This window comes from Pleurotus ostreatus, assembly GCF_014466165.1.
Source record: "Pleurotus ostreatus strain PC9 chromosome Unknown scaffold_1, whole genome shotgun sequence".
In the NCBI taxonomy this organism is placed as follows: Eukaryota; Fungi; Basidiomycota; class Agaricomycetes; order Agaricales; family Pleurotaceae; genus Pleurotus; species Pleurotus ostreatus.
In genome coordinates, this window is record NW_023503156.1 from 4,510,769 (window position 1) to 4,525,917 (window position 15,149).

A 15,149-nucleotide genomic window follows, 5' to 3' on the forward strand; every position below is an offset into this window, starting at 1 on the left:
TTGTGCTCCTTCGGGAACAGGGAACCCCATCTAGGCAGCACCCCCATAAGCGGTGCCAACACCTCCCTTTTGCGGCGATTGCAGGGCACTGATGGGAGGAGAGGGGAGGAGGTGGATCGAGGCGGTTGCTCGACGCCCCTGGGCTTCAGCGCTTCAGCTTCAGCGCTGAAGCCTTCCCTGGATGGTTTCCTTTCTCGGCGTGTGGGGACGTGCGGAGTACTGAGTCAGATGGGGGAAGGTGTTGTTTCTTGTTTCCTGTTTCCTGTTTCAGCATGTCATGAGCGCATGAGCACGCTCTGCACCTGGAGCTCCTGGAGTTCGGAGGCTGGATCTTGGACGGGGCGACTAGGGATCGTCGTTGTTTCAATGTTTGGACGATATAAGGGCACCCCCTCCCCTCCTCTGCTTTCTATCCCATCATACATCATACGACATACATCATATTTCCGTCTACCCCTTGGCCTTATTCCCTACAGGACAGGTACTTGTACTTGCACTTGCACTTGTACGCGAGCAAGTGGATACGTGGATACGTGGCTGTCTTATAAGGATATCGATACGCCGGTACTCGATACGCCTTTACTCGATCCCCCACTCGCACACGTCTAATAGAAGATAGAAGATTTACTCGCACTCGCACTCGCACCCGAAACAGCACCTGAAACAGCAACTAGAGTACTAGCGTCAGTGTGACCACGGAGCGTAGACCGACCGACGTCGACGACCCACTCGCTCTCCGTCCTCCGTTCTTCTACTCTTACGCTCTACGACTAGCCGGCTTCGACGATCCTCGTACCCCTACGCTTACCCCTACCCATATAACAGCATATAACGGCACATAACGGCACTGCTCCTTCACACCCACACCCTTCACTCCTCTCCCATAATCACTCATCGTTAACGCTAAGCACCCGTGAAAGCGAAGAGAAACGATGGCCACAGCGCTGACGATGCCGATGCTCCCCTACTCGCACTCCCACTCGCACCACTCGCACCAGTCCCACCAATCGTTGCAGTCGCACCAGTCACTGCAGGCGTTCACCGACTCCTACTTCGCCCCGCCCTCCTACCGCTCGCCGCCGGGCCTGCGCGCCCTTTCCAACCCCTCCCATCAATACCAACACCAACACCATCAACCTCAGCAACATCAACCTCAGCAACAACAAGCCCCCCACTCCCAAAGGCAGCCACCGCAAGCCCCCCTATATCTGTATCCCACGCAACAAGCGCAACAAGCGCAACACCTCCCGTTCAACGTCATAACGCCATCCCCCGAATCGTGCCGCTCGCCCTACACGCACCCGCCCACACGCACGACGCGCGCGCGCTCGCGCACAATCTCGCTCGCTGCGTCGCCCCTGTACACTCCCTCATTCTCCTCCGCATCGACATTCTCGCAATCAACGATATCGACGTCCACATCCACATCGGCGTACAATGTGGAGCAGCACATCCTCGCGCCGACGTCCATTCTCTACACCTCCGCCTCCACCTCCTCTCCCCACACACAGACCTCCACCTCCTCCACCTCTCCCCAGCCGCAGACCCACACGCCCAGCACGTCCGGCACGTCCACCACCCCCGCAGGGAATATGAATATATGGCAGTTCACCCCGCCCTCGCCGTCCCCCTCTTCCCTTCCTCGGCCTCCCTCAACGGCAACGGCAACGGTAACCACCCCTTCTCCTTCCCCTTCTCCTCGCATCAAAACACCTTCACCTTCCCCGCCCCCCATCAAAACACCTTCACCTTCTGCACCTTCTCCTCGCATCAAAACAATCAAAACGCCGACCCCCGAGTCCCTCGAGCTCGCGCGCGTCGTCGCGGGCATGCTGCTCCACCGCGTGTACTCGCATTCCTCCTCCGCTCCCTCGCGCTCTCCGTCCCCCAGAGTTTCCTCTTCTACACTCCCCTCCCGCGCATCCGCTTCGCCACAGCGTCCTGTCGCCGCGAATGAGCGCGGGCGGCTGTCGTTACAGGCACAGGCACAGGTACAGGTGCATACTACTGGGAATGGGGGTGGTGGGGGGAGTCGGCTGAAGGAGGTGCTCTACTCGTGTTGGGACGACGACGAGGACGAGGACGAGGAGGACGAGGACGGGGACGGGGACGGGGAAAGTGAAGGGAGTGATGCTGAGAGTGAGGGGAGTGAGGGGACCCTGGTTGATGCGGAAGAGGGAGAGCGGGGGGAGAAGAAGGGGGAGGGGGAGGAGGATGACGGGAAGATCGTCTAGGCGATCACAAATCACCTCCCAAATCATCGGCACCTTCCAAATCACCCCAAATCACGTATTCATCCACTCATCTACTCATCTAAAGTAATCTAAACCACGCATTCAATCACTCAATCAATCATTCAGCCATACATATATCTATATATTACTTAGATTCCTCACTTCCCCTGTCATTCTCATTCTCACTCCCATTTTCACTCCCATTGGCATTCTCATCCTCATTCTCATTTTTTTCGCTGTAACAGTGTTGCACTGGACTAGAGGGCCGTCGCCGTCGTTAAGATTGAAACATTATTGTATCTCGTGTAGATTGTAGATTGTAGATTGTGAATTGTAGAAAGTAATGCAAGTAATGGATTCGAACTCCAGTTTGGTTTATCGTATCTCATAACGTCGTTTTCAGTTGCACCATGAAGTGTGGAAGCGTAAAGTGTTGAAGTGTTGAAGTGTAGAAATGTAGAAGCGCAGAAGTGGTGTCGGGAAGAGGGCACCCCTATCCAGAAACGTCTACCGCGGGACATGCCGAGTCCTGGGAAAGGACAGAGGAAGGGACAGAGATTGCGATTTGCGAATGTGAAGATACTAGCTACGCGTCTCAAGATCTCACCATCCATCTCCATGCCCTTTGGCGAAATCGTCTGCGGGTCGCCAGGAAGTGGGAAATCCACCTACTGCTATGGCAAGTACCAGCTTTTCACCGCCCTCCGCCGCCCGATCTCCGTCGTCAACCTCGACCCCGCGAACGAGCACATCCCGTACCCGTGCGCCGTCGACATCGGCGACCTCATCACCCTGGCGGACGCCGTCGCCGCGCACGCCCTCGGCCCGAACGGCGGCATGCTCTACTGCATGGAGTACCTCGAAGCGAACTTCGACTGGCTCGCCGAGCGGCTGCGGGCCCTCGGGCGCGACGCGTACGTGGTGTTCGACCTCCCCGGCCAGGTCGAGCTGACCACCGCGCACGAGAGCGTGCGGCGCATCGTGCAGCGGCTCGCGAGGAGTGGGTTCCGCGTGCGTGCTTCCCCCTCCGTGTGTGTGTGACGCCCTGCCGACGTGTAGCGTGTGCTGGTGTGCGTGCAGCTCGCGGCCGTGCACCTGTGCGACGCGCACTATGTGACGGATGCGGCGAAGTATGTGTCCGTCCTCCTGCTCTCCCTCCGCACGATGCTGCACCTCGAGCTGCCCCACGTGAACGTGCTCTCGAAAGTCGATCTCATCGCCCAATACGGGGACCTAGGCACGTACTGCGCAACCACCGCCAGCATAATCGGCGTTTGTAAACTAAACTTACTTACTTACTGACTGACGGGGATGCAGACTTTAATCTGGATTTCTACACGGAAGTGCAGGACCTGTCCTACCTGGAGAACGCGCTGTCCGCCGCCTCGCCCCGCTACGCGGCGCTCAACATGGCGATCACGTCGCTGATCGAGGACTACGGGCTCGTGGGCTTCGAGACGCTCGCAGTCGAGGTGCGTGTATTTCATCCCTTTGTCTTTGTATACCCCTCTCACCCTCTCACCCTCTCATCCGTTCACCTCTCATCCGTTCACCCTCTCATCCTCTCACCCTCTCATCCGTTCATCCGCGCGGTAGGACAAAGCATCGATGCTGCACCTGAGCCGCGTCGTCGACCGCGCGACGGGGTACGTCTTCGTGCCGCCCGCGGGCTCCGGTGTGCCCCAGGGGGCGGACGGGGCGGCGGAGGAGGAGGAGGGGGGCGGCACGCCGCGGGATGCGCGTGCGAACGCGTACGGGCTGTTCGCGAGCGCTGCTGGGCCGATTGGGGGGGTGCGGAGCGATGTGCGGGATGTGCAGGAGCGGTGGGTGGATGCGCGGGAGGCGTGGGACGCGTATGAGCGCAGGGCGTGGCGCCGCGAGGGGGAGGCTGTGCGTGAGGGTGAGGCGGCGGCGGGGGCGGCGGGGCGGGAGGGGAGGGCGGTGGCGGAGAGGGAGGGGAGGGAGGGGAAGGGGAGAGAGGGGATCCGGCAAAGAGGGGGTGCGGAGTGAGTTGGAGTTGGAGTTGGAGTTGGTTATCTTGCCCTCGTTCTTCCGTACGTTGAGGTTGGGACCAAACTTGACCCAGATGTCGCTGACGTCGCGAGCTGACGTGCACGAGAAGCGAATGCGCACACCGCTAGCGCTGATACTGATATTGATATTGAGATTGAATATTGAGATTGAGATTGAGATTAGTCGTGTGGGAGCTGATCGATCGATGATCCGTTTAAAACTCTGCTTTATGATCGACTTGCAGTCTGGGATATTTATTATTTGGAGGCTTGTCTTTATGATCGATGTGGACGGTGACTTTTGTGACTGGCAGATGGTAATCGAGTTACAAATAGCGAATATTCGATATTCGATTTCAATTTCAGTTTGAGTAACTGACGAACACAGGCAGCGATCTTTCATAAGTTATAACAGGTCTTCAAGTCTGCCGCTTACTTTCGGTCTAAATGACAAGGGTCCGGTGAACTTGTAGATACATTACAAACTTTGTGCAGAGATACGATGAACATGAAGGGGAAAGGCGCTGAACAGGTGCAATTAGCGTCCAGTGACGCGCGGCCCATCACACAACGCGCTTGAACACCCTCGATACCGGAGCATCCGACCCAACGCGCTTCACCGTGAGCGTCAACCACTTCCCATCAGCACTCAGGTCTCCCGCCACTTTCCAGGTCACCCCACTGGAGGCGGCGGTGCGCGTGAACGAGATCCCAGACTTCGCGCCGACCTTGAAGTCGGTGAGCTCGTATTTGTTTTGCAGGGGCGGTGGGAGGGACTTCTCGCTGGGGTTGGCGGAGCCGGCAAATCCTGTGTAGGTGGTGGTCCAGTGCTCGTGGCCATCGGCGACGATCTTGCCACCGGGCGTCTTTCGGAGCGTGAAGTGAGCCGTCGACTTGTAGTGATACTTGTCATTCGAGGTGATGCCGCTCTCGCTGCGCTGCCATTTGCCGAGGACTAAGTAGTATAGTGATACTAGTGAGACACCCCCACGCATCGTGGTAATAGCGAAGGAACATACATCGGCCTTGCGCAGGCTTGAGCGCTACGTCGAACTTGAGTTGAAGAGGACTGGTCAAACTCAAACCGGCGCCGTTCAGCAGCCCGTTCTTCTCGGTGACTTCTTCCTGGGAGGAGGCGGCGAACAGCTGCGCGCCAGCGGCTTCGAAGACGGCCTGGTGCCCCTCGTGCTGCGCGATGCCCAGTTTGACGTTGGCCACGTTGAAGGGGGGGGCGATGTAGCTCTTCACGATGCGCCCGAGTGTCGTGCTGCTAGAGATCTCGGATGGGAGGGTGTATTTGGCGTTGACGACCCCGTTTGTGTCGTATACGCGGTAGTAGACTGTAAGTGCGCGAAGGTCAGGTCAGGTCAAAGTTGGCTGGGGGCAGGTGGGCGACCCACTGTATGTTGGCGCCATTGCGATGAGGTACGATGGCAGAGATGGAAAATTTATGTCGAGATTATGGGTCGTCGGAGAGAGTAGAAGGGGGTACAGCTGACTCTTGTACTAACATGCTTATATGTGTATTGGGGTGGGAGGCAGTTCCCTAAGCGCCCAACTCCAGTGCATTGGTACGCACCGAACCTGAGCATGACAGGGCTCACTCAACGCGCTTGATGATCCTGTCATTCACTTCCATGAACACAGCATATGGTGCGTAGCTCTGAATGACAAGATCCGATGTGTGAGCATCGTAGACGGACAAGAGCGGTGCGTATAGGGAGGGGTCGTTACTTAGCCCTTTCGCGTCCCTTCGTCGTTGATGATGCGGATTTTCCCCGCCTGAAACCGATCATTGATAAATAGGCGCTAGATGATACAGATTAATGGAAGGTCGTACCCATGGCGATAAATCCTTATCTGAACGCCGCGACAGACGGCCGTGTATAAGCGGAGTTGTTCATCCCTAATCCCAAACCTGAACATCGATCGACGAGGAACTAAGAGCTGTACTGTGACACGACTGTTGAGTGTGGTGTGGTGTACAGGAATGCATATACTGTTGGAAGAAACAGAAAACACGTTAGCCTAGCCGAGAATTCCAATTACATACCTCCGCCGGGACGAAGCCACTTGAGGACTTTCTACGAGATCGATGATACCTTGAACTCGTTGACATCGCCTGCGTACAGCAATTTTGGGCCAACGACGGAAGTATCCACCCCCGCGCCCGCCGCGTTTCGTGCGAGCAGTTGTTCCTTTAACTTGGAGAACATCATGTCCCGGCTGTGTACGAACATGAAGTCGTACACCTGAACCTTCTTGAGCGGCGGTACCGAGAATGACGTGGCGTCAGCTTGATCTGGGGAAGGCGTCTCCCTGGATAGGACGTGGAGTATGTCGATCATACAACCGCAATGCAACTCGGTCGTGCTTTTAATCGACGGAGCATGTTTTGTCGTAGGCGCGTAAAGGGTCTTGAGTGGTTGTCTCGTCGCCAGAGTATAAATGGAAAGTGGGAGGGATGGTGGTCGGCGGACAAAGCCCGAAAACTGGATTTCCCGTACCGCGTACCTGCAGATCGAAGAACGGTATCACCGATGCTGATTCTCGCCCTTCGACGGGGCACCCTCCCCGCACCCGCACCCATGCAAGAGTAATGTAGGACAGAGAGTACAGCTCGAATTGCGAATGGGAGTCAGGAGCAAGCGTAGGAAGGCTTGCATAGATGGCTGCGATGACGGGAGTAGCAGTCTCGGCCTTGGCTTTACCTGCGTGCAACAGTTTTATCGTCTTGATGAGAGGCGCTGTGGTGCACGACATCATGCATCATTCCTGGGTTGAACAAGTCGGCATCCTCGATAAACAGGTGTGTTAAGTTCGGGAGACTGACGGAGATGGCGGTACCGACTGATTTTGCGGCGCAAGCGCGTTAGCTAGAGTGGAAGATTATTCAACAAGGAGAAGAAGTTGATAGGGTCTGTGTACTGCGTTGCATGTCATGGTAGGCTTCTCGGTTGAAACTGATCCTGAGGGTGCGGAGGTTAGTCAGAGTTGCCGCCGTGCTCGCTTTGAAGGTATAACCAGACAAGGACAGATGTTGTAGTACCGGAGACGCGTCACCGTCTGCGGCGAACTGAAACAAATCCGCAGGAGAGGGTGTAGTATCTTCGAGCGAAAGGAACTTGAGTTGCGGTGTTGGCTCCAATGCGATGCGCGTGACCCACGAGTCCGCGTCACCCCCCACGAGTTGCAGAGTGATTTCTCCCAGTCGATCGAGGTGATTGAGCGCAGCCAGCACGCACTCTTCGTTGAAGCCACTGGATCCACGTAGGTATAAAGGCGCAGAGGCGGCGCGGCCCAAAAACAGCTGAACGATACGAGGTGGTGCAAATGCAAATATGCAGCCCCAGAGGCGTGGCGAAAAAGCCGACACACCTGCGTGGCTGGGAGTAGGTGCGCGTAGGCTTCCTGTGGTTTAGGAGCCTAAAGCAGATTCGCATCCAGTGTGAGCGCCTCGAAGATGACTGGTAAGATGTCTGTAGCAACTTTGGATATGGTGAGCAGGTGCGTGTTCTTGTGCTCTTTGGGCATCGGATTTCTGCTTGAATCACGGTAAGCTCGTGGTTTAGAAATTCTATCTTTGCGTCTATTTCCTGTATACTCGGCTGGCCGCGCAAGAGCGATGATGCGAGCATGGTCAATCTCCACACGCTCGATAAGCTATTAGGGTTAGACACGGTAGCGACGAATCAAATTGTGGTGCCCACAAAGTTTTGATCCCAGGGCTTCTTGTGTTTACAGCAGAATGAAAGTGCCGGCCCTAGGCCTTGGGTTCCGCTATAAGCAAAACGAGCAAAACGCGTCGCTGGCACCGGATCATCTTGAGCGAGGCCAATGCTGTGGTCAAAACGCAATTACCCTTCGTGCTACGAGCCGAACAAAAGCTGAGAAATGTAGTGCCAGCGACTCGGAGATGGTTGTCAAGAGTTCTCTTCAGGCGGAAGTTTGGACATGGTGAGCGACTGTATGTTTCTGTATTCTTCGGAGAAATCGGGTTCATGTCTGATCCATCTTCGAGTTTATCTCCTCCACAGTTCGCGAATTGCACGACGGTGTAAACATGATCCAGGAGGTTTCGGTCTGCCACGCCTGATACCGTGCTGCTGGGGATCACAAGTTAAGAAACAGTAGCAGCAAATAGGCGCCAGCAAAATAATTAGGTAGTTGACTCGCCCTGGTGCAGTGTTGTACGGTCGGTGACCAAGAGTGACCAGTCAAGGTCAGAAGTACGGTCAAAGGTCGGGAAAAGTCACTGACCGTAGTTTCTGACCTGACCTTAGATGAGTGTGGGAATCGGAGTTAGTGCCAAATATGGTAGTATTCTGAACCGCAAGCTTTCCCCTTTTCCCCCTGATACGACCTCCTAGCACCGTCCCCCAATGATTATACCACTACTGTAAATCATCGAGCCGATATCGTAGCGATGTAGGACTAATATAGGCACCATACATACTTCTCATCATCCCCCAGATATAAATAAGGTACAATAACTAATGGTAAGAATTATAATTGACAGTTCCAACTATCAGTCCATCCATGCCTCCCAATCGTTCCTAGTGGCGAGATCTCTTCATCGACCATCCTCGAGCGAAGTTGAAGCACGCTGATACGTTTCAGGGTGATAAGCCCAAGGCAATAGTCCTCCAAGCATTGGATATCTAGCTATCAGCGCAGCTCTTCCCACAGCTTTGATGAGGAGCTCGAGTTGTATGACGTGCTCAATTTGGATGCAGATGGCGAGGTCGACAACGAGGTCTTGATACTACGTTAGATTCAATTTTATTATCATAATAATTACTGTTTAAACTACCCCCCCTGGACTCCCTTGATCACCTAACTGAGCTGCCTCTGACCGTGGAAAAGGTCAGGTCAAGGTTAGGTCGTAAGGTCACTGACCTTTCCGACCTTGCGACTTTTCCTGACTTTACCCTGACCTGCACTGCCCTGGTGGAGGCTCCTGGTGGGCGCAATACGTAAATCATGGCGCTCAACATCTCTTTCGTGTCTCAAAATTCACCTCCACATCAGCCATGGTAGGGGTGTTTGAGTACGCTCTGGCCATTGGTGGCATCGCCCTCTGCGTGTCTTTGACCACTTCCCGGAGGCCGAATCCACCAGGCAACGTCAGCCTGCCCCCCGTCTACGGTCCATGGTATCTACCCTATCCGATCCGTGGATTCCTAGCCATGGCGAAGCTAGGGATGGACGAAGACAATTTCCTTCTTTCCCTGCGACGTGATTACGGACCCGTCGTCCATCTTCCATGGCCCCTCAACCAGATTTTTGTACTCGACGGGACTCTTATTCATAAAGTGTACGGTGCCCCATCTTCGACACTATCGTTCACCGCAATACGACGGAAATTCCAGACAATCATTTTTGGCTCACCATGGAAAATTTCCCAGGGCCCTGGCCTTGCGCGCATGTTCCCCGTTCACGCCAAAGGTCTCGCCAACCTTCGCCTAGATGCTCCAGTTGAACGTTTCACGCGTATTGTCCAGGCGAAAGTAGCACAGCTGAAGGAACAGATTGAATCGTTGCCTGAGCAGGCCGTTGAAATCCCGATTACCAAGTGGGTCATTGATACGATGTTCGAAGCTGCCACAATCGGCTTGTTTGGGGAGGAATTCTGCGAGCGGACACTGAAGGCAGGATTGCAGCAGGATTTTAACCGATTCGACGCATCCTTCCCCCTACTGGCTGCAGAGATGATCCCAATGGCACTCTACCCGCTCGTACCGCCCATAGCAGACGGGATGAAGGGTCGAGAAGCGATGTTCTCAGTGCTCACACAGTGGGTCGAGGATGGCCTCCCTGGTCTCGACGAAGGGGTCATTCACGACATGGCTCAGATGGGATTGGCGGAAGGTTATACCTCGAGAGAGATAGCCACCCTTCTTTTGGGCGATCTTTGGGCCCTTCAGGCCAACGCGCCATATGCTGCTTCCGCGCTTCTCCTTTACATCGTCCAAAGTAACATCCTGGACCAAGTGCGTGAGGAGATAGATGCTTTACCCAAGCAGAGCGAAGATACATCGGACCCGGTCGTGACCTTGAAAACCCTAGCCTCGATGCCTTTAGTCGCTTCATGCGTGCAGGAGACTGTCAGGTTGAATACCTCGAGTTTCAGCATTAGGGTCGTTGAAAAGGATTTTGTATTGTCTGCATCAGGCGAGGGAGGGATATTCATCCCCGCTGGTATGCGCGTCGTGTGCATTACCCGCGTTGGACACCTCATGGATGAACTGTGGGGCGCCAACCCCGAGTCGTGGATTGGTGATCGCTTTTTGGCCGAAAAGCAAGGCGACGCCCTCAGCTCGAAGAGGTCCAGAGAGATGAATGGCTTTGGGGGCGGAATATCTATCGTGAGTAGCGTGCGTCCGGAGAGTCTTGACTGATGCTCAATGTTGGGTGAACCACAGTGCGAAGGGCGCCATCTAGCAACGGCTGAGCTTAAATCCATCCTAACCATTATACTTTCGAACTTGGACATCACGCCTCTCAAGCACGTTGCAGATCCGAGGATTCCCATTGGACCAGCTACCGCGAACAACGTTTGGAAAGGACTCCAACCGAGCAGAGATCTCACGCGTCCGGGACTGGGGGCGTTCCAGTTCGGAGCATCTGACGTGATTGCGAGAGTAACAAAACGCAAATCATCGTAGCGGCACATCCATTTGTGTTGCACCATCAGCTCTATCTATACGACTCCGATTGATTTATTCCCCCGTCACTGCACCATATGCACACTTTCGGAGCGATTACATATCTATGTCGCGATACATCTTGAGTTGCTCGCGCATCCTTTGGTTTTGGCCTGGCGTAAACTGTGATTGGCAGTAATCGCTTGTGTAGTCCATGATGTTGTCTGATCAGAGTTGATAAGCTAAATGCCTGGGGAGAGCGGCCAAAGGTAGCTTACATAGCGGATCCCATTGGCCTTTGATGCAGCTGGAACGAGGGAAGATACACTCGTATTGTGCTTCTTGAGGAGGCGTATCGTCGACGTAGTCTCCTGGCTCGTCGCATGAATTCATGAAGACGTGATACAGTCCACACCAATGGCCCGCTTCGTGGAGTAGCGTCTGCATTATCGGGTAAGCAAGCAAAGGAATCAATGTCGATATATCGCTGGACATGAATTCCCGAGCTCACCTTTCCTCTATGCTTCCCCTCGAAATCGCCGGGCAAGGTGGTATGTCGCACTACCACACCATCCATCCACTCTGGGTTCAACGGGTATTCATAAGGGAAGGTCGCCCAACCAAACGCGGTTTCATAAGTGTTGCTAAGAGGTCAGGTCAATCATGCGTCGACGCCCGATGGCGTTAAGCTTGCCGCAACTTACTCGACGGAATAAACATTCAGGTCAGCCTTGCCCCCCTTCTTAAGAGCCTGCTTCATTTCGAATTCCGCCGTCCTTTCATAGCATAGGACACGTTAACAGATACGCACGAGGAAGAAGGGTGATTAGAAGGCGTACGAGTTCCCGCTGGCGTTTCTGAACCACACCTCGTTGGTCGTGCGTGAAACATCAACGAGGTTCCACCGTATACCCGCGTCCTTGAAGTGGTAATTCATAATGTCTATCGACGTGTTAATGAACAGCGGGCTGTACACCGTATCAGCAACATGTGCTTCTGCGAAGGCAGGAAATGCAAAGACGGCCTTACTTAGTATCCCCGCCCTCCTCTGTTTCGTTCAACCTGACGACGTGCCAGTACACGTCAAGGGCCGCTTCTTTGTGCGCTCCTCGGGCTTGCAAGCTCGACGAAGGCACTCGGTTTGCCTGGAAGTGCTTCTCCGCGGCAGCGATTGCGAATTCGTCGGCATTCGCAGAGCATTTTCTTGAAGGATGATAGCACGCCAAGTTAGTCAAATCGCACACACGAATCATCGGCCATGAACTTACTTGGGACTGTGTTCAGCGCCTTGGGCTACTGTGGCCACTGCAGTACAAGCCAACGCGACGAAAAGTGAGAGGAGCATTTCGGGCTGTAGTTCGGGTGGAGTGAAGGACGATGAACAACCTGGAAGGCATTAGTCGCAAAAAACACCCATTATATATCTGCAGAAGTTGAGCTTGCGGGAGGCAGCAGCATGATTGAAGACGGATGCATAAGCCCATCTATGCACGGCGAACCTTCGCCCGAAACAAGGAATTAATGGTTTAATGATTTAGAAGCCCCACCGTCGCACGGATGGGTGGGAAGTTTTGACTACCTCCAATGCCCGAAATATTCGAGTTCGCATCGTTTGGGCACATCAAGACTTGATGTCGGATGGAAAACAAAGACCACAGCAGAGTCGCAAGTAGGAACAAGCCATCGCAACGCAACAACTATGTCAGCATCAGGGGTGTTTTCATTCACCATGTGAATCGAGGTTGGTCGTGGGTCCGCGATTATCATGAGGTCGCAGCACCACTGGGCTCAGCCTGGACAGAGGGCCACAAACGACTGTGCATTGCGGCAAAGGTATCCGTACGGCGTATTCAACAATCAACACAAAGCCAGCAAAATAACACAAGATAGAAAAACACGTAACAGTCAATATATATCCATATTCCCCATGGGCCCTGCTCATATCATATCCCCAACAACTCGGCAACTCTCCCAAATCACATATCGTCGTCGTCCTCTTCTTCTACGTCGTCCTTGATACTCGCATCTCTCAACCAACCGTCGAAATCCACATCCCTCTCCAAAAGCTCGCTGACTCTATCCACCTCACCCTCGACGTCGAACTGGGAGTTATACAGCCCAAAGCTGCGAATACCACCTCCAACACTCGCTTGGCTCATTTCACCGAACGCAAAGCCGCCACCCCCATCGGCTTGTGTACTAGCGCCTAGAGGTTCGAAACCTTTGGCTGCATCGATAAATGTTGGATCGCGAAGCGCATCGCCAACTCCGTCGTCAGAGTCCTCAGAATCCGATCCAGCGATTGAAGAGAGTGATTTCGCCGGCGATGACATATCGATATCGTAGCCGATGTGATACGAAGCATCCAAAGCGTCGTAGAGACTTTTGACATCGAGGTTGAGCGCCGCCTTGTCGAGAGTGATATCACTAACATCAAGCGGGGCATCGGTCACGGTGGCAATAGATACATCGACAGCTTCTTCCCGGTCAGGCAGTACCTGAGGTATATCATTCGTTCCTGTTTGTAGGTCTGCATCGACAACGGGTTGCGCCTCTTTAGGCTTAGTGGCAGACACTCTTGCTTTTGACTGCGTTGGTGATGAATAGACCCCAGAGGATCGTTTCTTCGGTGTATTTGGGGAGCTTTTCTTTTTTGAAGCGAGGATTTCAGTAAGTGTTGGTATATGGTTCTTGTCCTTCCGCTCGGGCGTAGTCAAAACACCTGAGACAACCGCTTTTGTCCAGTCCACGATGTCGCTCTCCATCTGGACATTGGTAGTGGTGATTCTAGGGCTCACTTTAGCTCTGGAAGGTGTGGTCGGTGGGTGGGCATCCTCTGGGATCATTGATGTAGTTTTGACCTTCTTGAAGACGCCCGCCTCCTCGGGTGTGGCATCGAGGCGTCTCTTTTTGGGATTAGGCTTGACTGGGGTCGACGGTAGAGAAGGTGAGGATGTCAAAGGTTGTAGCGATGAAGATGGGATCTGATGGGATGAAGGCGGGGGGTGTCGCGGTGACGAAGGTAGTTGGGGGTCGTTCTGACCCTCCGGGGCGTTGACAAACGACCGGCGGTTGTACTCCTGGCTAAAAAAATTGGGCGTGATGTCCTCTACGGAAGCGAGCGACACGTCGAGGTCGAGCGCTGGGTCAATTACTGGGACTTTTGACCGTTGGCGCCTGGGCGTAGAGGTCTGCAGCTGGGATGGGAAAGAAGGGGGAAGGAACTATCGAAGAATCAGAATAATAAGCAACAGAGAGAGCAAGAGTTCGTACTGTGTCTGATATATCTGCTATTCCCCTGCCTTCATCGTCAGCGGGCATTGGACTGGGGTCAAGCTGAAGCGCGGGTTTCTCGTGTGGCAATGGCCCATCATTTGGTGTTGTCGGATCGTGAGGCTTCTCGCTGGTAATGATACCACTGGCGCGTTTGGCTACTTTGAATTGTAGGGAGCCCTGTTTTGAGAGGGAAGCGACGGTACTCTTTGAGCTCGATTTCCGTTGGAGAGTCGTGTCAGCCTTCGAGTGGGCCGGCTCGTTTTGTGATTCGCTAGCTTGCGTCTCTTGAAACTGTTCTTCCACGGGGGCGACACCTTCTTGCCAAATCTCCACCTTCTGCTTAAGCTGTTGTTTCTGCTCAAACTTGCGCTCCATTGCATGCCACTCTTCTTCTGTCTCCGGCAACACCAAAGAAGGATCCAACTCACGAATCTGCCGTCCCGACGGAGCACATCCACGAATCCACCGATATCTCCCAGCCGTACATCCCATCCGAAGCATTTGAGAAATTTGAGCCCACTTTCCTTCCCCCGGTTCACCCTTGGCCTTCCGAAACGCGTCGACGACTCGGGATCGGAGGTCTTCCACCCGCTGCACGCGTCGCAGCTGGGCTTCCGACAGCCCACTCGTCTCCTTCTCTGCATCAGGTCCTAAGTATAGCTCTAGTTCGGGGGACGATGGCCGCGAAGATGGGACCTCCTTCACGTTCTGTGCGAGTGCGACATGTTGCCGAGATAATGTATTGAGATACGACATTACGGCCCTAGGTTCGCTCAGGAATGGTTTGGAAGACGCAGAGGAGGGGTCTGGCGTTAGGTAGAATACTGGGGTATAGACGGATCTGACATGTTTCGCGCTGCTCATTTCGCTGGTGGAAGCGAGAGAAGGTGGTGGTAAATGGGCAAACTCAGGAGGCACCGATGATTCCGAATTCGGAATCTGAACTGAATCCAAATTCTCGCTCACGTGACCGCAGTCCG

The 15,149-nt window shown here is 54.2% G+C and overlaps 7 protein-coding genes across 7 annotated transcripts; 3 read left to right on the forward strand and 4 right to left on the reverse strand.

The window, feature by feature from the left end:
• Nucleotides 1-932: 932 nt before the first annotated feature.
• Nucleotides 933-2,234, forward strand: PC9H_001659 (uncharacterized protein; the record flags this gene model as incomplete). The annotated part of the gene is made up of 1 exon (XM_036771309.1): nucleotides 933-2,234. One exon carries the CDS (start codon nucleotides 933-935, stop codon nucleotides 2,232-2,234), a length of 1,302 nt encoding a protein of 433 aa, XP_036637154.1.
• A 618-nt stretch (nucleotides 2,235-2,852) lies between these two features.
• On the forward strand, nucleotides 2,853-4,244 carry PC9H_001660 (uncharacterized protein; the record flags this gene model as incomplete). Its single annotated transcript, XM_036771310.1, has 4 exons — nucleotides 2,853-3,245; nucleotides 3,315-3,471; nucleotides 3,552-3,706; nucleotides 3,831-4,244. The coding sequence occupies 4 exons, from the start codon at nucleotides 2,853-2,855 to the stop codon at nucleotides 4,242-4,244; spliced, it is 1,119 nt and encodes a 372-aa protein (XP_036637155.1).
• Nucleotides 4,245-4,809: 565 nt separating this feature from the next.
• PC9H_001661 (uncharacterized protein) lies at nucleotides 4,810-5,662 on the reverse strand (the record flags this gene model as incomplete). Its single annotated transcript, XM_036771311.1, has 3 exons — nucleotides 4,810-5,201; nucleotides 5,266-5,586; nucleotides 5,647-5,662. 3 exons carry the CDS (start codon nucleotides 5,660-5,662, stop codon nucleotides 4,810-4,812), a joined length of 729 nt encoding a protein of 242 aa, XP_036637156.1.
• Nucleotides 5,663-6,330: 668 nt separating this feature from the next.
• Nucleotides 6,331-7,012, reverse strand: PC9H_001662 (uncharacterized protein; the record flags this gene model as incomplete). Its single annotated transcript, XM_036771312.1, has 2 exons — nucleotides 6,331-6,663; nucleotides 6,761-7,012. The coding sequence occupies 2 exons, from the start codon at nucleotides 7,010-7,012 to the stop codon at nucleotides 6,331-6,333; spliced, it is 585 nt and encodes a 194-aa protein (XP_036637157.1).
• A 2,267-nt stretch (nucleotides 7,013-9,279) lies between these two features.
• Nucleotides 9,280-10,914, forward strand: PC9H_001663 (uncharacterized protein; the record flags this gene model as incomplete). Its single annotated transcript, XM_036771313.1, has 2 exons — nucleotides 9,280-10,614; nucleotides 10,672-10,914. The coding sequence occupies 2 exons, from the start codon at nucleotides 9,280-9,282 to the stop codon at nucleotides 10,912-10,914; spliced, it is 1,578 nt and encodes a 525-aa protein (XP_036637158.1).
• A 96-nt stretch (nucleotides 10,915-11,010) lies between these two features.
• PC9H_001664 (uncharacterized protein) lies at nucleotides 11,011-12,238 on the reverse strand (the record flags this gene model as incomplete). The annotated part of the gene is made up of 7 exons (XM_036771314.1): nucleotides 11,011-11,117; nucleotides 11,172-11,334; nucleotides 11,405-11,537; nucleotides 11,598-11,669; nucleotides 11,733-11,861; nucleotides 11,923-12,096; nucleotides 12,162-12,238. The coding sequence occupies 7 exons, from the start codon at nucleotides 12,236-12,238 to the stop codon at nucleotides 11,011-11,013; spliced, it is 855 nt and encodes a 284-aa protein (XP_036637159.1).
• A 631-nt stretch (nucleotides 12,239-12,869) lies between these two features.
• Nucleotides 12,870-15,033, reverse strand: PC9H_001665 (uncharacterized protein; the record flags this gene model as incomplete). Its single annotated transcript, XM_036771315.1, has 2 exons — nucleotides 12,870-14,117; nucleotides 14,167-15,033. The coding sequence occupies 2 exons, from the start codon at nucleotides 15,031-15,033 to the stop codon at nucleotides 12,870-12,872; spliced, it is 2,115 nt and encodes a 704-aa protein (XP_036637160.1).
• Between the last annotated feature and the right edge of the window lie 116 nt (nucleotides 15,034-15,149).